Below are 23,118 nucleotides of genomic sequence, written 5' to 3'. Positions count from 1 at the left end.
GACTTCCCTGGTGGTACTGTGAATAATGATCTGCCTACTAATGCAGAAGATAGAGGTTCGATCCCTGGGTGGAAGAAGATCCCACAGCTGCAGAAGAACTACGCCTGTGCACAACCACTGAGATTGCAGTCTAGAGCCCACACGCCACAAAGCCTGAACCCCGCGCGTCTAAAGCTTGTGCTCCCCAACAAGAGAAACCATCACAACGAGAAGCGCATGCACTTCAGCGAAGAGCAGCTCTTGCTCACCACAAAAAAGACCACGGGCAACCAAAAAAGAAGAAGGTATTTTTATTTCTTATGCTATCACATAAGTGGGAAAAAGTACTTTTCTTGGTTAACTCATAGTGAAAAACCAGTACAGCTGTGAAGTATAGTGATTAGGAGCCCAGGCTGTGGAACCAAACTACCTAAATTCAAATTCCTGGCTCTGCTACTTCTAACGATGTGTGACTTTCGAGAGGTGACTTTCGATGACTTTATTTCTCTATACCTTAGTTTCTTTACCCTCAAAATAGAGATAATAACCTACTTCACAGCACTGTGGGGACGATTAAGCAAGTTAATGTGTATGGTGTCTATAGAGGATGATCTGACATTCAAGTATTATTAACAGCAATCATTATTAGTAATATGTTTTTTAAAAAAAGAAAACACAATCACAGATAATAAAGCTAATAAGATAAAGAACATTAACTTTAATTAACCAGACTGAGGAATCAGAGGTAGAAAAATCATAAAATAAAAAACTTGACAGATACTTTTTCCAAAACAACTATGATTAAAATGACTCCCCCATCTAAAAACATGCTGCAGTAAGTTTTTAAAAAGATAAAAGGGAACTTCCTTATATAAATTTGGCACACAAAATTTTTGGTGTTTTTGTCAAGGCTTCAAAGGTACGACCTTACCTCCCAGCTCGGCCTCTCCTCTGCTTGGCGTTCGCTCTGCTGACCCACTCAGCAGACATTGTGCTGATGTTGTTTTGAGTGTCAAAATGCGTCTCCTTTATTTTTCCTCCATCTATTACATACACTACATCATCAATGGTGATGCTGTTTGGAAAACAAATACGTAAAAATTGTTAAAAACACATCTAAAGCATATTAGCCTATACCAGATCTACAGATAGGGATCTTAAAACACTTTTTATTGAATCAACTTGATTTCAGTAGTTCAGGATTTTCACCACTCTTCCACATTTACAAATGGGGATCAGACACCACATCACAGGCGATATCAGCAGCTTCAGTAGCAGCACACAGGGCCCTTTTTACAGATCATGTGCACAACTCTTATCTGCCCTCAGTTCAACTTCACAGCTAGACTGAGGACTTCTGTAACTAGCTCTGTGAGCCCTCCATGATTTAACACCAGCTTCTGCAGAACAATCTGTTGCAATGACTGTACTTGTATATTAGTATCTCCAATGGAATAATTTTAAAGAGTATATATATATATATAAAACTGATTACCAATCAATCAATCAGTTCTATAAATTCTACTCCCAACCAGAAGTACTGACCTCAGTCCCCATGCTTCTTTAGGGAAGCTTTAAAACAATCACTTAAAAGCCTACTTCTGAGGAGGCTAAAACATTAGTACAGGTTTAAAAAAAAAAACCAAAAACCCATGTTCACTGAAACTAAATTAAAATAGGTTTAAAGAAATCACAAAGTATTTTGTAGAAAAAAGATTAAGGTATGTTAACTATTATGGCGCTGAAAACAAATGCAATCATTAGTAGTTGGTAATTAAAAAAGAAATTTTACCTGGTCTCTGCAATGTTGGTAGCGATAACTATTTTCCGAACACCAGGAGGAGTTCTCTTAAACACCTGCAAGAATACATACATCAAAATCCCAAGAGTGAATTTCTGATACATCCATTCTTGCAATTAAAGTAATTACTTCAAGTACTGTTCACTTTTAGCAATTTTTTTCATTCACTGACATATGCATCTAATATTCATAGATATATTTATATCTTATACATCATCTTCATTATCACAAAATTCCCTTTTGGTAAACCAAATCTCCCATAGATATCAAATGAAAGGTTATAATTTAAAGATTATTTTAATTTACAGATATTTAAGTGGTATACAAAATTATTAATTTGATATTTAAATATGGTAACTTAACATAATTTTTAACAAATGCTGCAGAATGCAAACATTTTACTGTGCTGTCAAACTTTTTAAGGGAGAGGGACAGAAGTGTAAAGAATTATGAATTACTTAAAAACTATACAGACAAAAACAGGGCTTCCCAGGTGGCTCAGTGGTAAAGAATCTACCTGCTGATGGGGGATACACAAGAGATGCAGGGTTTGATCCCTGGGTTGGGAGGATTCCCCTGGAGTAGAAAATGACAACCCACTCCAGTGTTCTTGTCTGGAAAATTCCATGGACAGAGGAACCTGGCAGACTACAGTCCACGGGGTTGCAAAGAGTTAGTCACAACTGATTAACTGAGCACGCAGACATACAGATGACAGCAACCAACAAGGCACGTGCCCAGTCACCAGAATGAACGCCAGCCAGCTGCACCACTGTACACCAGCTGCTGCTGCTGCTGAGTCGCTTCAGTCGTGTCCGGCTCTGTGCGACCCCACAGACGGCAGCCCACCAGGCTCCCCCGTCCCTGGGATTCTCCAGGCACGAACACTGGAGTGGGCCGCCATTTCCTTCTCCAGTGCATGAAAGTAAAAAGTGAAAGTGAAGTCGCTCAGTCGTGTCCGACTTTTAGCGACCCCCATGGACTGCAGCCCACCAGGCTCCTCCATCCATGGGATTTTCCAGACAAGAGTACTGGAGTGGGGTGCCATTGCCTTCTCCGTATACCAGCTACTGAGACTGAAATGGACTTAAAAAAATCCCCTTCACATAATAAATCCTTCGCCAGGATGGTAAACGCCACTTGGCTAAAAAGCAAAAAAAAAAAAAAAAAAGAAACCAGCATAAACTTGTCTCATTTATAAAACTGGTAATAAAGAAAATGATGTTTGCCAGTCTAGTCACATACCCTCTAGTAAATTTTAACCTCAATATTTTACAGTTAGGGCATGAGCGATGGAAGTACTTCCACACCAGATACTCCTCTGTTCAGTCTTTGGGATCAAGAGCTCCGTCTTTCCTCTTCTCTTCCCCAGACATGCACACTGTACCCTCTCTTCCCCAGACATGCACACTGTACCCACTCCAGCTAGCTGAGCCTTACTCAGAACTGTCACACCAGCAGAGACAGTAAAACGCTCTCAATTAAAATTCTCTATATTATTTCTTACAGAGAGAGTGGAAAAATGGATCCATCTCATTCTACCAGGGCCTGTAAACACAGTAGGAAATTACCTTTCCTTTGGGAATGCACTGTTCATTCTAACTAGAGAGATCCCTGAATCTGACAAAGTCAAAACATCCAAAACCATGATCAATAATACATCACTGAAACCTCATGCCTACAAATGTACTAATCCTGTTAAATCAAAATCTCAGTATCAAACTGTCTATGTCATAGATTATTCACTCCTAGATTGAATTATTTTTATTGGTTTTCACATATCTTTTTATTTTATTCAGGAAACCCAAAAAGCTATTGATAAAAGCAACCTTTAAATGTTTCCCTAATGCTGATGAAACTAATGTGATTCGTGGATTACCCTCTCTTATCTAAATTTTTGTACAGTCATTCCCTGAAGACTCATTTGCAAAGGTTCTCAAAGAAGTTATTTTTTGTATGGATTACTATTTTAAAATGTGCCTTCAAAAATAAAAGAAAACAAAACATACAGTAAGCAGTCCTTAAAGCCTGCCTCGGTTTGAGAGAGAAATTTAACAACATACCTGTGTCTGGTTAACTGTAGGCATCAGAGAATGTAAAGGTATAATAATAAACTTGTCTGAAAATTAAGAAGAAAATTAAACTTTAAGATAAACAGCTGCAGAAAATTCCATAAAAATTACATGGAACAGTAAGTTCAGATGCTGAGTCACATTAATTCTTAATTTATATCCTATGTACAACCAGACCAAGTATATACATTTTATATTCTTGTTAATATATTTTCTGCAAATTCTAAATTCTTATACAATGCTGAAAAGTGGGTAGCAACCTTTTCAAATTATATAAAAAAAAATACAAAACAAAACATTAACTCCATTCTCACAACTAAAGATCAAAGGATTTTATTTAATATGGGTGAATACGTTTGTAGACTTTAGGTAATCCTACTTTAATCAAAGAAAATTTAAAAGCAAATTACTTATTAAATTCCCACGTCCACTTAAAAATAATGAAATAGCACTGGTAAAATGTAATATATTCCAAAAGTCGCCCACATTAAAAAATAATTTTTGAGGAATATAGGAAGTTTTAAGTTTCAAAATGAAGTTGCTCAAGCCCATTCATGATTATCAGTCAACAGTTTGATATAGTACTGTAATGGGAAGGAGAGAGTGTTACAGAAGCAAGGGTAAATTTCAGCCAGATAGAGCTACCAAAGTGCAACCTAACTTAAATCTCTAACAAGAATGTCCAGAAGACCCTAGGTAGTTGTATTTTCCAAAAAAAGAACTGCTGTTATTCAGGAGATATAGTGCTTCCCACAGCCTCTATGACCCTTCTAAACTGTAAAAAGCTATCAAATAGTGCTTGACAAAGAATGCCTTCGACTACTTATCTCTGTGACACAGTATGAAATACATACACTCTAACTTAACTCAATCAAGTTAATTAAACTGAATCAAGCCTTCAGATATAACTTCCAGTTGACAGGAAAACAGGATTAAAAGATGACCAAATGAAATGATACTATAAAGGTTTAGACATCTCCAGAAAGTAGAACCTAGTTTTTTCCACTATGGGGAAAGAAGGGAAGATGGGAGTGACGTTCTAAAACTAAACGATTTATCAGTCTGACTATCTACAGTCTGAGCAAGCTAGTTGTGAAAGATACTTTGGGGGAAAAAAATGGGAAAATCTGATTATGGACTGGGTTATCAGATGATGATAAAGATTAGGAATGTTTAATTTTTGAAAGATTTTCTTTAAAAAAAAATTAAGCTGGTGGTTATACTTTGGCCACCTGATGCGAAGAACTGACTCACTGGAAAAGACCCTGATGCTGAGAAAGACTGAAGGCAGGAGGAGAAGGGGACGGCAGAGGATGACATGGTTGGATGGCATCACCTACTTGATGGACATGAGTTTGAGCAAGCTCCAGGTGTTTAGACAGGGAAGCCTGGCATGCTGCAGTCCATGGGGCTGCAAAGAGTCAGACATGACTGAACTGAACTGAAGCTGGTGATGGAACTATAATCCTTCCATCCCTGAGTATAATTAAATCAGAAAGCTAATGAAGTCAATTATAATAATCTTTAATATCACACCCTTTCCCTACTTCCTCCAAAATGATCTCTACATTTTCTTGGAAAATACATACACACTCACATTTTTAAAACTAAAAGTAGATCATATAAGAGAGTTTATGATGGGGGAAGGAAAGGCCAAAGCTGGAAGGTTCAGCCAGAGAAGTATTTCTGTTTTAAAAAAATATATATGGTTGTATAGTTTAATCACAACCTATACTTTTTCTCTACAGAAGTTACCAATGATGAGGAAAACATAAAGTAGTATTTCATTATAGAGAAGTCATGGTAATCAGACAAAAATATTTTTGCAGTGAGAGAACAGAAAATAATTTTAATTATAGTGAACGATTTGAAGGCATTACCATGATGGGATTTAAAAAGTATTTTAGCCAATAAAATTAGATCAAAATATTTTTCAGTGTTTTAAAAAAATAAAATGTATCAAAGCACTTCAACAGAGTAAGGCTAGGAAGCATATTCAGAACTATTTAAAATACATTTAAATGGAATTTGCTTTGATTTTTACTAAAGTTAACAGTGACTCAGGAAAAAGCTATAACTTAATTTCACAGTAGAAAAATGTTCCAATGCACTTCTCTAAAACGTAAGAGGTTGTATGTTTCAAAACATCCTATTAAACAATCAGATCATCTGAGAATTTTTTTTTTTTTAAACTTCAGATATTCAGGTCACATTCTAACATTTGGCAGGTCACATTCTAATATTTGGTGTGAGGATGCGATCTGGGTCTGCATTTTAAAAGAAGTGCCATGAGTGACTCTGTTGTACAGTTAGAGCTGAGAAATACTGGCTTAAGAGGAAAATTCAAACTTCTTTTCTGCCCAACTAAATGCAGAAGTGAGTGAAGAAACAAAAACCTCAGATGCCAAAGACTCAATTTTATTGGGCAAATTTAGGCAGAGAGGAGAACAGTCTCACCATAAAACTATAAATAAGGAACTTCACTATGTATCTACCATCTTCATCTCTGACCCAGAACTTCAGAGGGGGGAAAAAAAAAATCCAACTTTTGAATAAACTCAACTTGGACTAATAAGCTCAAATGAAAGAAAATAACCAGGCTACACACAACTCAAGTACCATTCTTAGAATGGCAATAAAATACATTTCTAAAATACCTGATTTAAACATCACTTGTGACATCAAGAGATCATGTAACGTGCTGATGTTGTCCCAGCCTGGTAGAAAGACCAATATTGCACCATCCTATGCAGAGGGGAAATAACTGTTACAAAGGATCACATAATAAAATACAATAAGAGTATAATTCTGTGCACAATTAAGTCTTCATTAAAATTATATTAGCTCAGGATGACTTTTAGCTACTTATTATAACTAAAGAAAAAGTGTAAAGTTCCCTTTTAAAAAATAGGATTTATAATCCAGACATTTTGTTTCTTGAGTCTTTTCTTCAAACAGGTCAAACTGCTAAATCATTTGGTTTTTTGAAATTCTTGTTCTTGGTATCAAAAGCCATTTCTTCCAAAGATTATTTTTTTTTAAAGCATTTAAGAAAAAATATTTTTTCAAGTCCTTGACATGAAATTGAAATGTTTCACTTTTGAAAATTAAACAAAACTAACCTCTTCTTCCAAAACAATGTATCGAATAAGGGCAGCAATCAAATTCAGATCAACTTTTTCATCATCCATCATTTCTACAACATCTACAGTGCTTGCAGAATACCTATCAAGTCAAATATGAAGTCATGAAATACTTGGCAGTTTCCTGACGTTTAACTTAACCATAAAATTTTAAAATTAACTCAATCTGCAAATGGGAAAACATAATAAATAAAAAGAAATATTAAAAAAAAATAAATTTTGAGATTATGACAGTGCTTACAAGTCAAATCAGTGAAGTATCCAGCTAGAATATGAGACTCCAAATGTTATCCTCAGGGCTTCTCTGGTGGCTCAGCAGTAAAGAACCCGCCTGCCAATGTAGATGACACTCCAGTATTCTCGCCTGGGAAACCCCAGGGACAGAGAGGCCTAGCAGGCTACATTTAGTGACTAAATAACAACAGCTGGACTCCACTGCGAGACTAAACAACATGGCTACCCTTAAATACATCCAAAGTCAAGACAAACCTGCATCTTGTTTTAGTCATTCAGCTACTATGTTCTCACTTTCAAACAAAAACAAACTTACCTTTGTCTCAATTCCCTTAGATAACCTGGCCAGCGTTCTTTATAGATTGCTTCTTTTTCTTCTTTTTCTTGTCTATTCACATGCCCTTGCAGGAAACCTTTCTTAAACTGGGATCTGTGTTCTTTTTGTTCTGGAACATATCTAAAATAAAAATACTCTTAAATAGCTTCACTTTATTTAAAATTGGTTTTCACTAATATCTCTGACTTTTTAGGATTCTAAAAAGAAATTTTAAAGAACATCTTCACGATACTTTCTAGTAAATGCTAGTTAAATTTATTTACAAATATGAACACACATTTTAGATTAAAATCATTCTTTATCAAAGTATGTAAAAGCTCTAAATAATCTTTAGCAATAAAAATTTAAGTGGTAGAGTAACTACCATCTGTAAGTTTGAATTTACTTTTATATCAAAAGTCAACATTAATATAGGTCCACAATAATAGTTAACAATTGCCTAGAAGACTCAGAGTTTGAATATAGGAGGTTTCTAAACATGGGCACAAATAATTCCCTGGGGAGTTTATGAAACAGATTCCTCAATCCTATACCTTGTGATGTGAATACAGCAGGTTTGGCTGGGGTCTGCTCATCCAGCAATTTTATTTAGTGCCCCAGGAGATTCAGACAGTGTAGTTATAACATGGTCTGTAGATCCGTAGACTCATGCTCAAGAACTACTTAGTTCTGCTCGGTCTCAGACAGACAATGGCAGAGCCAGAATCAGCATTCAGAGGGCTTACAAGTCAGTCCAGTGCTACGCGTTGACTTCACCATGCTGCAGTGCATGTCACCTACCGTAAGTGAGGTGTGAGAGGCATGGGAGTGCAGAGAGACAAAGAAAAATAAACCTGTACTTTCACCGCAAAGCCCCTCGGAGCTCACATAGATGAGAGCATCTAGACAGAATGGGGGGTGTGAAGCATGGGCTTTGTGAGTCAGACAGATGGGACTGACGTCCGTGCTCTGCCACTGACTAGCTATGTGACCTTGGACAAGGTATAAGCCTCTGGCTTTGAGTTTTCTTATTTGAGAGATTAATACTCTTTTAAGTACTGACATGAGAATGAAAAGAAGGGATAAAGGGATAAAGCACAGTGCCTGACACATAGTAGACACCCCAGAGTTCATCAATCCCCTTCCCTATTCAGTACCTGTGACCCAGGACTCCCCTAAGTCTTCGATACATATAGAGGCGCCAGCGTGAGGCAGGGCAACCTGAGACAGAGATTAGTCTAGTCAGCAGGATGGAGCCACAGCTGGCCCCCTTCCCAGCAATCACAGGACCGGAGGTAACCTTCAGCCCCCCCCCAAGGACCCAATCACAGCCCAGCACAGTATCTCACCTATTTTCTCTCCTACTCCTCTGCAGAGCAGCTCTTCCTCTGGAAAAGGAATAGCTGGGGCCTCTGCTGAAAACTTCTGTCCAATGACCACCCTCCTTCACCGCTCCTCTTGCGCTGGCTACAGAACCAGTGCACAGATACCATCTGTTGCTTCAAGAGACACCCCTTAACTACAATTCCGTGCACATTCCCTGCCTTCTGGAGACCTTAAGAAAGCAATTCATCTTCATGTCATGTTAGATACTGATCCCTGAATCTTTGTTTCTACTGTCAGGCTGTTGCCTGTTATTACCTTACAAAACAACTGGCGAATGTGCTATGGTAAGAAACGGGGACACACGGTTGAAAGTGGAACTGAGGAGGGAGAGCATAAAAACTTACGAGCACTGATGATATAACCAGAGCATGGAAGACCAACATACCCTTTCACCTTAACTCGTTCCTCCCTGACACACACTTCCCTCCTTGCCCTGCCGACCTCACTGCTCTCCCGAGCTGTCCAGGCTATCCCTGCCTTACACACTCTTCACTTACCCAGAACAGTAACCAAAGTACCGTAAGCCATTCTGTGTCCCGTCCCACTTTCCCCCATGAAAACCCTGAGGGCTTTCTCCTTGAACATATCGTCTTGTTTTTATTTCTTCTACTTAAGGTCCTTATTATCTCTCCCATGTTAGTGTAAGAGTTTCTCTGTGGGCACTGTGGTCTTCACTCTCACAAACGCTGCCATCTATTTTCCCCAAAACTCTGGTCATGTGAGTATGACCAGAGTATACTCCTTGAGAGTAACAGCCTGTACGTGTCCCTATCTAGACACAAGCTCCGAAGCTGTGTAATGAGTCATTCCCTTGTTTTTTTTCAGATCTTAGTGCACAGTGCAAGCCATAAAATTTCAAAAATATGTTATACAAATGTCCATTCAAAATTCAGCTGACTTTTCTCCATGTAGAGTATGCAGTAGGATCTTTGTTCTCACCTTCCCACTATCACTTTCTGGTTTTCTCCTTTAACAAGTAAGCTGTGGAGTCTTGAAAAATCTCAGCATAAATGTTTCCACATCTGTCCATTTAGTTTTCAGATGTTTACTATAGGCCAGGTACTGTGCTATGTACTAGTTACAAAGATGCATAGGACAAAATCTTCCACTTTGAAAATTTGAAATCTAGTGCAAGAGACATATATAAAAAGATACATCACATGGCAATAAGGTAAGTAGTACAAGAGATATGATAGAAGTGCTCTGGCAGTCTTGCTGAGAAGGTAACTCACTGTGAGAGGTATCAGAGAAGGCTGAATGGGCAGGGATTTGTTCTTACACGGTACTTTACAGATGAAAAGGGGAGAAGGTGGCAAATGTAACTGAAAGGAGGAAACAGCATGTAACAAAGCATAAAGTCATGAAAGAAAGGGCACAAGCTGGCATAGAAGAGACAGTGCCTAAGAGAAGCGGCATGAGGAATATATGCCACTGGACAGACAGGGCCAGACTGTGAGAGCCTTGGGGTGACAGGCTAAGAAGCTGGACCCTGATTCTGTGGGTCGGTGCCTTCAGCCCTCTCTCATAAAGTGATACTAAGGTAATTTTGATGGCTCCTCGAGAAACCTGCTAGCAGCTAAAGGCCAGTGTGAACAGGACTGTAACTTGGGCATACCAGCTGAGGTGCTCCACTCTAGGCCAAGACAAACCAGCAAAGAGTCTTCAACTAGTCTTCAAAGAGAAATCTCAAGGGGTATACCCTAGGGAAGAAAGCTCACATGAGCAGAGTTTTGGGGAAAACAGATGGCCAGCATCTGTGAGAGTGAAGACCACAGTGCCCACAGAGAAACTCTTACACTAACATAGGAGAGATAATAAGGACCTTAAGTAGAAGAAACAGAAAAGAGAAGGTATGTTCAAGGAGAAAGCTCTCAGGGTTTTCATGGGGGAAAGTGGGACGGGATACAGAACAACTTACAGTACTTTGGTTACTAAGCATGTAAAGCAGTTAATGTATCCTAGAACATAACTGCTTGAAACACCAACTACTTTGATTTAGAGTTTAAACAACCAGGTGGAGGACAACAGGAGCAACCATTATAAAGCATAGTAAGCAACATAGATTATTTTAATTTTTTTGGTGGAAGCACAGTGGGAATCAAATATAAGATGATGATTTTTGTTTGAAAAATCCTAAAGTTCAAGAAATCTGTGATACTGGAATGCTGCTGATTATAGATTTAGATGAGTTTAGAATTTAGGAAGAATTCAGTTCTGAAAGCTATAGGAAAATAGTTCTGAAAATTAGGAACTATGGTCATGGAAATAGGATTGCAGAGTGAAATCATAAAAGGCTGAGAAACATCTAAGGTGAGAACTCTAGGGGAATATCATATTTAAAAGGTAGGAAACGGAGGCCAGCAAAGGAGAATGAATACCAGGCAGGAGAATCAGAAGAGAAGTTCAACATTAAAGACAGAGGTTCCCAAACTTTTCTGCCCAGGAGTCTTTAGACAATACTGATGTGTGGCTCCAGCCCAGGCTCTGCAATATAACATGGTGTGAGTGTCAATGTGGATTTTCAAAGACTCCAGGTGATTTCAATGTGCAACCAAGTTTGGGAATCCCTGATTTAAAGAAAAACAATGTTTTAGAAAGAAAGTTAAGGATGAGCTTCTTAGACTAAAGTTTGACAAAATGGTGATACTAATATACTAAAGTATATTAGTACTTTTAATCTTTTACTTTCTATTACTTACCTTATTTTTTCAATTATATCTTCCAAAAGATACTCCACAACCGGAAAAGTAAAGCCAGGTATATGTATCATTGGACAGTTACCTATTATGGTAGATAAAACATAAATCTGTATTCAAATGTTAAAGAAAAAAAATCAACTGTAAATAGGAAAATGACTACATTAGTTTTAACTTCAGAAAAGGGTCCTGAAACTTTTATAGCAATACCTTATTTTTCCATATCTCACTTAATAAAAACAACAGTTTAGTCTTCATTCAGTAGCAATTTACTATTACCAAACTGTATACACACCTCACAGTTCTACAAAGTAACCCAGAATACCAAAAAAAAAGCATACTGTAAGTTGGATTCAGGACCTATTAAGTCTATTTCTCTTCATCATCAGCCAAGATGGTGCCATGAGAACCTAAGTTTTAGTGAAATCTACATAAGGAACATGACCTCTGTGGCATCCAGAATTAGGGAAAGAAAGGAGCAGTTACAGCAAGAACTAACGAACTATTAAACTACTGCTTACTATTTTAGAATCACTAGTTAAAAAAGAAGTCTCTCAGTACTGTTACTTAAATGTTATTCATGTTCTGTACCAAACAAAATAAACCATACTGCCTGTAAACAAAGGCCGAAGTCCCAGCACAGAGGGAAGTAACTGAAGCGGCACCACAGCTCTGAGGACACTTATGCCTCTGACCTGCGTATGTTTACACAGTGTGAGCTCTGGATTTCTCATCAAAAGGACTGAGACAGAGACAAAAAGGAAAGCTCTGAGGGTCAACTGGGCTGATTACACACACTAAATACAGTGCTATTACATTTGAACATCCTCCCATTTCTCCTCCTTCCCCAAACAATTTAAGCAGTAGAGACAGTGAGGCATAATTTTAAAAGAATGTACTCTGTAGCTACCCAAATTTAGGTTCTCTTTTATTTCTTGGTTACTCCGTGCAGCCTGTGGGAGCTTAGTTCCCTGACCAGGGATCGAACCCAGGCCCCAGCAGTGAGAGCACCAAGTCCTAACCACTGGACTCCCAGCGAATTCTCTCAAACTTAGTTTCAAATCATCCCGACCCTCTGTTAATTATGCAACCTTGGGTAAGCTACTTAACTATTCTGAGGTTGTTTTCCATCTGTAACAATGAGAATAATAGCACCTACTTCACAAGGTATCAATGAGCATTAATGAAGATAGGCCAAATACACCACCCAGCAAGTTGAAGGTATTCCACAGTTATCACTAATTACCACTGTTATTAGCAAACTGCCACTTTAGCCTGATATACTACATAAAAGCTACAGAAGACTATCAAAAAAAGTAAATAAAATTTTCAAGTCTGTGGTTTGACTTCATTAATGTCACCTTAATTATCTGGTGGTAGCACCAAAAGGCTACATCTCTTCACTACAAGACCAGAGACGATGCCACCATTTAAAAAACTACTAGAGAGGGCTTCCGTGGTAGCTCAGTGGTAAAGAATCTGCCTGCCAATGCAGAAGACATGGGTTCAATCCCGGTATGGGAGGATCCCACATGCTTCTGGCAGAGAAGGCAACGGCAACCCACTCCAGCGGGTTTGCGTGGAAAACCCCATGGACAGAGGAGTCTGGTGGGCTGCCGTCTACGAGGTCACACGGAGTCGGACACGATTAAAGCAATTTAGCAGCAGCAGCACATGCTTCTGGAGCAGTTCATGTGCCACAACTACTGAGCTCATATACTCTAACTATTTAAGCCTGAGGACCTAGAGCCTGTGTTCTGCAACGTGAAGCCACTGCAATGAGAAGCCTGCGCACCACAACCAGAGAGTAGCCCCTGCTCCCCACAGCTACAGAAAAGCCCGTGCAGCAACAGACACAACACAGTTTAAAAACAAATAAGTGTTTTAAAAACTACTATAGGGTAGATTGGAGAAGGGAATAGCAACTCACTCCAGTGTTCTTGCCTGGAGAATCCCAGGGACAGAGGAGCCTGATGGGCTGCCGTCTATGGGGCAGCACAGAGTCGGACACGACTGAAGTGACTTAGCAGCAGAGGGTAGATGAATATTCAAATATAATGCATCACTAAACATTGACTACTTGCATCACTAAACATCTGAATACATTTTTTAAAAAACTGCTTCTAAATTCAGTGGTTTTGTGATAACTCTATAAAGTAACAATCATAAATTCTACTCACCAAAATATTCAGAAAATTTCTCAGCATTCAATGTTGCACTCATCAATACTACTTTCAGGTCAGATCGACAACTGAGAAGATCTTTAACAACAGTCATTAAAACATCTGACTGTAGATTTCTCTCATGGATTTCATCAAGCACAATATGGCTAACACTGGACAGATGGCTACAACAGAAGCATAAAGTTTGCTACTTCGCACAAAATGAAAAACAGAACCATTTTACTTTTACGTAATAATAAAATCCAATGTAATAATGACATCTTTTGATGATGTTTAACTAGATGTCCTGCGCTGAAACATACTCACGGGTCTGACTGAAGCCACTGAAGGATGATTCCTGTTGTACAATATAAGATAGAACCTTGTTTCCTTGGCAACCGACTGTGAATAAAAGGCATGAATTAATTCTTGGTTTTCTTTACTAATGAACTATTAAATACCACAAACGTTTAAGAGAATATCTTCAATTTAAAAAATGCCTTTGGCTTTAATGAAAAACTTCATCCTTAATTTTTTAGTTACCAGAACTCCTACAGCACAGTAATGAGAAATACTAGCTTCAAGTTCATTATACATTATTTTTGTTATAAATACAATGTTAGTGATTTCTCTACAAGACCTACCATTCAGAAAAAGACCAAATATTTAGGAAACTCAACTTTAGTTTAGTGACTGGAAAATCAGTTCATTTAAAAAGATAGACAGTATCTTGAGGTGCAGAGGACTACAGAAATGCAGTGGAGGGGGATGGGGGTCAGAGGCTGCATGGTGGCACCAAAACGTACAGGAGGCCACTCCTTTAGGCGAGGGACGGTCCACTAACACAGCCAGGAAAAATGTTATCCTTCTGAACATTTTCTGGTGTAAAAGACATCTTAAAGTGAAAAAAAAGTGAAGTCAAAGTGGCAGTTGCTCAGTCGTGTCCGGCTCCTTGAGATCCCCACAGACTGTAGCCTGCCAGGCTCCTCTGTCCATGGAGTTTTCCAGGCAAGGACACTGAGTGGGTAGCTATTCCCTTTTCTAGGAGATCTTCCCAACCCAGGGATCAAAAGACATCTTTAAATGGTAATTCAAATCTGAATTTGGATTAAAAAAAAAAAAAATTTTGTGGGTTGCAAGCCTATGTTGCAGTTACTGCAAATGTTAATTCTAAAAACAATAACCAGCATAAAAATTTGGGGGAAAATCTTTTTTTTTTTTAATCTCTGATAACTTTGAAGTTTCACTAAAATCTACCTGTAAACAAGAAGTGAATATTCTTACAAATTCTCTGGCGGTCCACTGATTAGGACTCAGCCCTTTCACTGCTGAGGGCCTGTGTTCAATCCCTGGTCAGTGAACTAAAATCTCACAAGCTGCCTGGCATGGCCAAAAACAAAACAAATGAACACTCTTTACCTCTGGAGCCGAATTTGGTATCCAGTGCTATTACCATTGCCACAAGATTCCGCCCTTTCTGCAGCCACTCGCTCTGCAACCTTTAATTAAAATGAAATACAGTTACAAAGAGAACATTTCCTTTAGAGTAAATACCCTAAATGTCTGAAAATCGGGAGTTGTTGCAACACTACTCATTAGATTTTCAAGAGTGAAAATAAGAGAAACACTAAAGTCTGCGGCATCTAAGACTGTGTCTTTTAGGAGCTGAAGACTACCTGCTTACGCTTACTTTTCATTTCCTCTGAAATCCTCCCTCCTAACCATTTCCAAAGCAGCTTTCTATAAGTCCTCTCTATCTTTGTCTTAAAAACAGTTGGAAATTTTAATCTAAACTCATAAAGGTTGAATATAATTTGAGAGTAATTATATACTTGATACTTTTTCTTATCCGATTCTTTTTTGCAGATTGGCAGGCTTAACTCTTAGTTAAGTTCTTAGAGTTATGGCTGCTAAAGATAAGCTCTAGACAGATGAAATCCTATAAACTAATACTGATTTGTGCAACTGAAAGTAACCAACAGTCATTTAGTGACAGAGCAGTGATTTATGCGGTTAGAAACAGAAAATGACAATTAGCTTTTAAGAAATAATACTTCAGAAGTAAAATTTCCCAATCATCATATCCTGTATACATTAAAACTTAGACCATTACTTCACTTATACTGTTGATTAAACTGCCCATTTAAATACCAATAGATCTTGGGGGGGGGGAAGCAACGAAATAACCTAATTGACACTTCTCCTTACTGTCAATTTATAGTGGTGTGCTGTAGTCCATGGGTTGCAGTGTCAGACACGACTGAGCAAAGGAACTGATGGTCATGTTTTAGTGAAAACGGTAAAATTAGACTTCTAACCAAAATCTAGCTATATAATAGTGTCACAATAAAAGTGGCTTATTTTTCACCATTCTGTGAACTTATGCCACTTTCAGGAACATTATCCTCCCACAGACACGGCAAGTTTACTTTTTTAAGACAGTTATCTCTTAGGAACTGTAACTTAACCGTATACTGTAATTTCTACAAAACATTGCTGTAATTGGTAATGCAGTTCCTGACCACAGACTCTGTATAAAATGACTTAGAGATGTAGTAAATAACACTATCATAAAATCAAATACAACTGGAAAGCTTCATCTAAATTTACACAGAGTTACCTAACACTGAAGTAAACGTACTGTCCACCTGACGTTGAAAGACCCCAAACATCTCTACAGAACATACAACTCATATTTAACTAGGTCATCTGACTAAACACAAACAAAAAACGTTATTTATAACAAACATGCAGCTAATACCTGTTTCAAAATAAACTCCAAACACCTTATTTTTCTATGACTAATTCCCTAATACTGAATTGCACTAAAAAATCAGAAATATTGCTGTCATTCAGTACCTATACACTGAAAAAAAGAGCTGAAAACAGTATTAAATGAATCAAGGAGTAAAATGTAAAGTATCTAATGATGGAGATTATTTGAAGCTCTTAATCAATTCTATAAACATTATCAGTTTTTCATCTAGTTTTATAGAAAATTGCCTGGATTTGCAATTTATCTTGAACTCCTAAACATCTTATCAATAAGAGGGAGGTCATTCAATTTCTTGGTGTTTACTACCAAATACTTGCTTTCATAGCAACATGTCCTAAACCTAATTAAGAATCACCCCAACACTCAAAATCAGTAATTTCTAGCAAGACTACATAGAAGAATGAAGGAAAAAAAGAGTTGGGAATTTTAACAAGTGAGAGATTACTTACTGAAATGGCACTAATTCTTCTTGGCTGAGTACAAACTATCCTACAAGCAGATCCTTTTCCTCTTTCAATGTAGTTATCCAAAATGAACTGAGTAACTTGAGTGGTTTTTCCACAACCGGTTTCACCACTTATCACTGTCACCTGATGATTATCAATCATATTTACCAATTCCTATTTCAAAAGGAGAAAAAAGTGAAAGACATCACATGTTAACTAAGTCTGAAAAGTTACCCAAATCTTACCGAACTGAAGGTTAACTGTTTTTAATAAGCATATTAATACTTGAAAATTCTGTTACATGCAATGCTGGCAGTTTGGGTATCTGGATCTACCAGTTTTCAAGAGATGAGGCACCAAATTTTAAGAAGAGCAGAGCCATGGCTGTCAGAGAAAAGCACACAAGCAAAAGGAGACAGCTTATAAATTCATGTAAGAATTAACACTGATAAATGTGGACATGTGGGTCTATTGAATATAAGGCAAATCCCCTTAAAAAAACTACTCAGAACATCAAGGATTTATGTTATAAATAAAAAATATGGCTTCGTCTGCAGGACAAGTTTTGTATACTGTTTTGAGAACAAAGAAGAGTGTAATTTAAGACTATTCCCTTTTAAATAATTGAAACAGAGCCAAGTTTTAAATAACTACATCAAATGGCTAAAATTCAGGTACTATCTGTAAAACTGCCTACTCAGGAAAGATCTTCTTATAAACATGAATATTTTCAAATTAGTAGTACTGACAAAACCATCCCACCACTACTTCAAAAGGGTATTAGGAGTTATTTTTAATCTATGAAACAGTCTAACTTGAAAACTCACCATTTAAAAATTTATCAATACCTCATATATATCAGAATAAATTCCAACAAAGTAACAGCTAGAAGTACTTAGAAGCAGACCATGATTCATTCATTCAAAAGGTATTTACTAGGTGTCTATAGAATGTAAAGCACTGTTCTGAGAAAGAGGTACATAGTGACCAAAAAAGACTGTCCTTAAAAAAGTAAAGTCAAAACAAAGGAAGGCTGAGAGGTCAGGGAAGGATGGGAGACTATATTATTCTATATAGGGTGATTGTATGAGGAAACATAAACTAACAAGTGAAAATTCTATTTTTAAACTCTATCATGGACATAAAAAAATTGTCAATAAAACTACTTCAGAAATTTTTTTTTTTTTGGTCTTTCAACAATTCAAAAGAATAAAATGAACTTCCAAGACTATCCTTTAGGGAAAATTTCATTAATTTATATTTCTTCTTGATTTGGAGCTTAAAAGAAAAGTATTTAAGCATTTTGCAGATCATATTAAATAGTGTATATAAATTTTACCTTTTGCATTCCATACGATGGCAGCTTTTCCCTGAAATGCTGAAATTATAAAAAAAATTTTCTTAATTTTTTACAAGAGAAATGTAATCAAATTATAATCCTGGTAAATAGAATATATCATAGATAAACATATTAAGAGTCCAAAGGTATTTTTTATTACCACATACCTTATGTAAGGTGTCAAGACTTACCTTGAAAAATAGCACAATGACAGGCATCAAGCAAGTGGAAAAATGTTTATCAAAAAAATTATAACTTAAAGGAAAAAAATATACAGCATATTACCAAGGATGAAAAAAGCTGAGCTCCTGAAAACATTTAAATTTTAAACCTGGTTCTGGCACTACCTGTGCAAGCACAGGTAGGTCACTGAACCTGAGATTCTTTCTCCTTCCATGAAACAGCAAACGTAACCTTCTGCAGAGGGCGGCCGAGAGGTTTAAATGATGTGGTACACAGGCAGCATTTACAACACACCTGACCGAAAGGAAGACCAACCGTTTCTTCTCCTGACTTTCTCTGCACTAGATCAATTACTCATCTTCAATAATATCTGAGTTCTGTCCTCCATACAAAGCAGAGATGGCAGCTAACTGTATTCCTAAGGTTATACAAGCAGTTCAGCTGTCAGGTAAAATATTCTCAATAATTTCATCTTGAAATCTTCTCTGTCCCTAATACATATTTTAACTCAAAAGGCATCAAAGAGCTACAGCATTTGGTCGCTAGACAACCTCAGCTGATCTGTTTAAAGAAGGATAGTCAACCTTCACTGAGCCAAAAGATCCTTTCTTTCCTACAGGAGATACAATGATCTGCCCTTCTCAAAAATGGCAGTACATATCTGCACATTAAAGACATGGCTCCCAGAATTCCCTATTTTCTCGTAAAAAAAAAAAAAAGTGAACATTTTATTACATCTATCTCTAGAACATCCACAAATCATTCAATTTTATGTTTTAGCAGGAGGGACCTTGTCCAGGAAAAGAAAATATTGAAAAAACTTCAAAAGAGAACTCAGCTGCCACAGTTCTGTCTTTAAAGTGTCAGTGGCGTAAGCACATCATGTGACTTTTGAGGGATTTAATTTTAACATCTGTAAAAGGAAAGAGTGGATTAGATGTTCCAGAAGAAAACAACTTTACAATTCTAACCACCCTGTCTCTTATGACATCTCACTAAAATAGTCTAGAAATATTAAGCTTAAAGAGTGATTTTTTTTTTCATTTGCACTACCCATTTCTTAAATATTTCTTCTCTTCATCATATAAACTGTGAGACAGGCTCCTTATGTGTAATTCCATTCTCACTACTTTTCTATACTATGGACAAGGCTGGAGTCGGAGGGAGGAATAGGGCGGGGGTGGGGAGATTCTCAGAGGATGGCTTGTTGAGAAATCTCACTCATCTAGACATCAGGAGGCTACCTCTAACCATAAATATATTTTTATCACGTGTCAGAAGAGATGACAAGTAAAAATCTTTTCTTTCCATTACCTGCATTTCAATATACCGAAGGTCAGTTTTTTTCTTTTGTAAATCTTCCAATAATTGTTGGTCTAGAATTGCATCTGGTTCATTTTCTTGAATGAGATATTCAGAATCACGGTCAATGTATTTGTCCCTGATTCTAAATGGCCTCTTTTCTTGATTTATCTTTTTTTTTTCCTGATGCTCAACTTTCTTTACTGAATTTGGTTTGTTTTCAGCAGGAGCTTCAGTACCGTATCTATTTTGAAAAAATAAAAAAATGATAAAGGTTAAATAAAGATCCACTCAAGCCCTGAAACAAAATAAAACAATATGCTGTTTAATGATTTCAAAATCACCAAAATCAAGTCCTTATTCTTTAATCTTAGTAGAACAATATGAAAATACTTAGATTCTTATAATAAATTCAATTTTTTCCACCCTACAAATAGATACTGACAGATAGGTTACTCCTCGTGGTAGTTAAAACAATAAAAATCCACCCAATAGTCATTCCTTCATTGCAATGACTTAACTGTTTTCCTTTACCTAATTTTCTGAGCCTTGTTTTATTTCACAACTTCATTTTCTTACTGCTACCCTTTCTGAGCTACAAATGGGATGCTACACTATGCAGTCCCAGAAAAACTACTTCTAATTTGCCCTGATGATGATAGTTTCTATGAATTTCCTAAAACAACAATTTAACTTCTTACAGATCTCCTCCACAAGAGAATTTTGGAAATACAATGATGGCTGGCTAGAAAAATAAATAATAACTTCATCAGCCTCCTATGTAAGTAGATTATTCCTACCATTAAACTCTTCTGTGGGAATAAGGATACCATCTAGATTTTTAAATCTTTCACTAACCCTGCTCAATCTACATAAGAAGAAAAAATACTTTGAGGCTAAATTTCACTTATAGAAGAGTCTGACAATATTTATTGTCATTTTTTGCAAGCAAATGCTCTAAGACAAGTGTCACTCTGTCCAGCGTTTTAAAAGAATACTTTTTGTTTTACCCATGGTCTTCGGGAGCAAACCAGGATATCTGTGCTTCTTCGTCTCTCTCATTCTTGGTTTGCACCGAATGGAGCAGCTGCACAATCTGCTCTTCTCGCCGTTCGTCCATGTGCACTACAGCTCTCTATTTTGTGCAAAGGAAAAAGCACCCTCATCAACATGGGAAAACGTGCAAAATCACCTGACAACTAAAAAATAAAAGCAATACAATGTATGTTCAGCAAACTTATAAGAGTAAGTTAAACTCACCCTCCACTTGCCTTCCAAACACTTTTCTACTGTGCATCCATAAAATCAGCTCTAAGATAACTGGTGAAGAAAGCATTATTTATGTCCTTTACTAAAACTTTGGTGCTCTTTCTACCCTTGCATTATACTGTTATTTCTTTTTTCCTATCTTAAAATTTAAAAGATACAATTTAATAAACACAAATGTTCTGATAAAAACAAAAGTTAAAAAATGCAATAAGTATTTTGGTGGCAATGAGCATTTAAATCTCTTACATTATAAATATTCTTACTTAAAAAGTTCTCAACTTGTAATATTAATTTTATGTTCACAAAAAGGTGAGATGATTGAAAAACGAAATAGCCCTTGAAAAATACAGAACAGTTTTTTGGCAAATTATTTTTAATGAGGTTTTCTGCACAATGAGGCCCCAAAGGCTGTGGCAGTGAATTCAGGAATGCTGAAATTACAAACCTGAATCTAGCCTTTTTCTGTAGGTTGTCTCCTTCCTAAGCTTCTTCCAGTTATATCACTTTTCACTTTACCTCACCTTCTGCCTGAAGAATCTGACACATATCTTAGGTTTCATGACTTATCAAGGTATTTGATTTTTGATTATTCCCTTCCTGCTCTGGACATTCTCAAATATTCTTTCAGCTTATAATTGTAAACTCCTGGCAAAGGAGACTCACAATGTTGTCCAAATTACTGGGCAGAGGCTCTGTGGACTTTATTCTCATGAGAACTCTTCAGTGAACTCCAATGGTCAGGTAATGTGAGTAGAAAACCTTTACTGTGATAATTAAGATCTATGGGCCGTTTACTACTACTGTACATGATTAGTCTTCTCTGATACACCTTTCCTCTCCACTGGCTCCTTACCTCAATCAGCTCCATGATGGGAGGACTTGAACACAGTCAGACCTCTTCACTTTTAAAACAAAAACAAATATCTTCCCGTGAATTCTCCCACCCCTAACTTTTCTTCTTCCTTTCCACTGTAGAACTGCCTGGAAGTGCCCCATTTCTTCCTTTCCTTCTCCAGACACTCCACTGTAATCTGGCTTTTAATTCCACCACTCCATGAAAAGTGATCTCATCAAGGTTACCAATTACAAGTTGCTAAATCCAAGACACTCTGAACTCTTAGATTACTTGATCAGTGCAGCATTTGCCACTACCGATTATTTTCACTTTTTTATATACTCTTTTTCTCCCTAAAAGATTCTGCTGGATTCCAAAGCAACATCCATATCCTTATTTTTCTCTTCTCTGGAGGCTCCTTCCTAGATCTTTCAAGCTTCTTTTTCTCAGCCCATACCTTAAGTTTTTCTTGTTCTTCATTATACAGCCTGAGTGCTCAGCAGGCCAGCAGTATTGATGTCATCTGGGAGCCTGTGAGAAAAGCTGTATCTGAGCCCACCTGAGTTCTACATTTTTACAAGATGCCAGGTGATTCAGCTTTGAGAAGCAATGGTCTACAGACTTCAGGCCTGTCCCCAGCACTATTCCCATTCACTTCTATATTCACCTGCAGTCTAGATTTCTCTAGGCATCAGACCCACAGCCTTCTACTTCCCTGAACCCACCACTTCTGCGCCCTGTAATACCACACTTGGTGTGCTTAAGCTGACCCCATCGTTTTCCTCCGATGAGTGTGCTCTTTGTAGTCATTAGTGTCATTCATTCACACCTGCTTTCCCTTCCTCCAGATAAAATCATCTTGAGCCTATCTCCTAAAATACTTGAAGCTGTTCACTTCCTGCCATCTCTACTGCCAACGTCCTAACCCAAGGTGTCATTCCTCACCTCAGTTACTTCAGGGGCTACTTAACTGGTCTCCCCGTCCCAGGACTGTCTCTTCTTCAATTAATTCTCTATACTGCTACCCAGAGTGAATTTAAACACAAATCTAACACTTCATTTTTGCTTAAAATGCTTTAATAACTTGCTTGAGTTCTTAGGGGAAAGAATGTCAGAGCCCTGCTTATCTTCTAGTCCAGGACCTTTCATCCTGCTATCTGTACAATGAAAGTATCATGA

At 37.3% G+C, this 23,118-nt stretch overlaps 1 protein-coding gene across 1 annotated transcript in view; it reads right to left on the bottom strand.

Annotated features, from left to right (window-relative positions):
- The window catches only part of DHX36 (DEAH-box helicase 36), a 43,364-nt gene that overhangs the window by 17,425 nt on the left and 2,821 nt on the right, over positions 1-23,118 (bottom strand). The window contains exons 2-15 of the mRNA XM_020879456.2: positions 20,846-20,970; positions 19,848-20,079; positions 18,351-18,389; positions 17,015-17,185; positions 15,209-15,288; positions 14,117-14,191; positions 13,808-13,974; positions 11,631-11,712; positions 7,546-7,686; positions 6,975-7,077; positions 6,510-6,597; positions 3,844-3,899; positions 1,772-1,836; positions 911-1,054 (exon numbers count right to left, since the gene is read on the bottom strand). Coding sequence (XP_020735115.2) covers positions 911-1,054; positions 1,772-1,836; positions 3,844-3,899; positions 6,510-6,597; positions 6,975-7,077; positions 7,546-7,686; positions 11,631-11,712; positions 13,808-13,974; positions 14,117-14,191; positions 15,209-15,288; positions 17,015-17,185; positions 18,351-18,389; positions 19,848-20,079; positions 20,846-20,970 — 1,568 coding nt within the window. The remainder of the gene's footprint in view (positions 1-910; positions 1,055-1,771; positions 1,837-3,843; positions 3,900-6,509; positions 6,598-6,974; positions 7,078-7,545; positions 7,687-11,630; positions 11,713-13,807; positions 13,975-14,116; positions 14,192-15,208; positions 15,289-17,014; positions 17,186-18,350; positions 18,390-19,847; positions 20,080-20,845; positions 20,971-23,118) is intronic.

Source organism: Odocoileus virginianus, chromosome 4, assembly GCF_023699985.2.
Source record: "Odocoileus virginianus isolate 20LAN1187 ecotype Illinois chromosome 4, Ovbor_1.2, whole genome shotgun sequence".
Lineage (NCBI taxonomy): Eukaryota > Metazoa > Chordata > Mammalia > Artiodactyla > Cervidae > Odocoileus > Odocoileus virginianus.
Note: the sequence above shows the minus strand (reverse complement) of the source record. Positions and strands in the feature narration are given on the sequence as shown.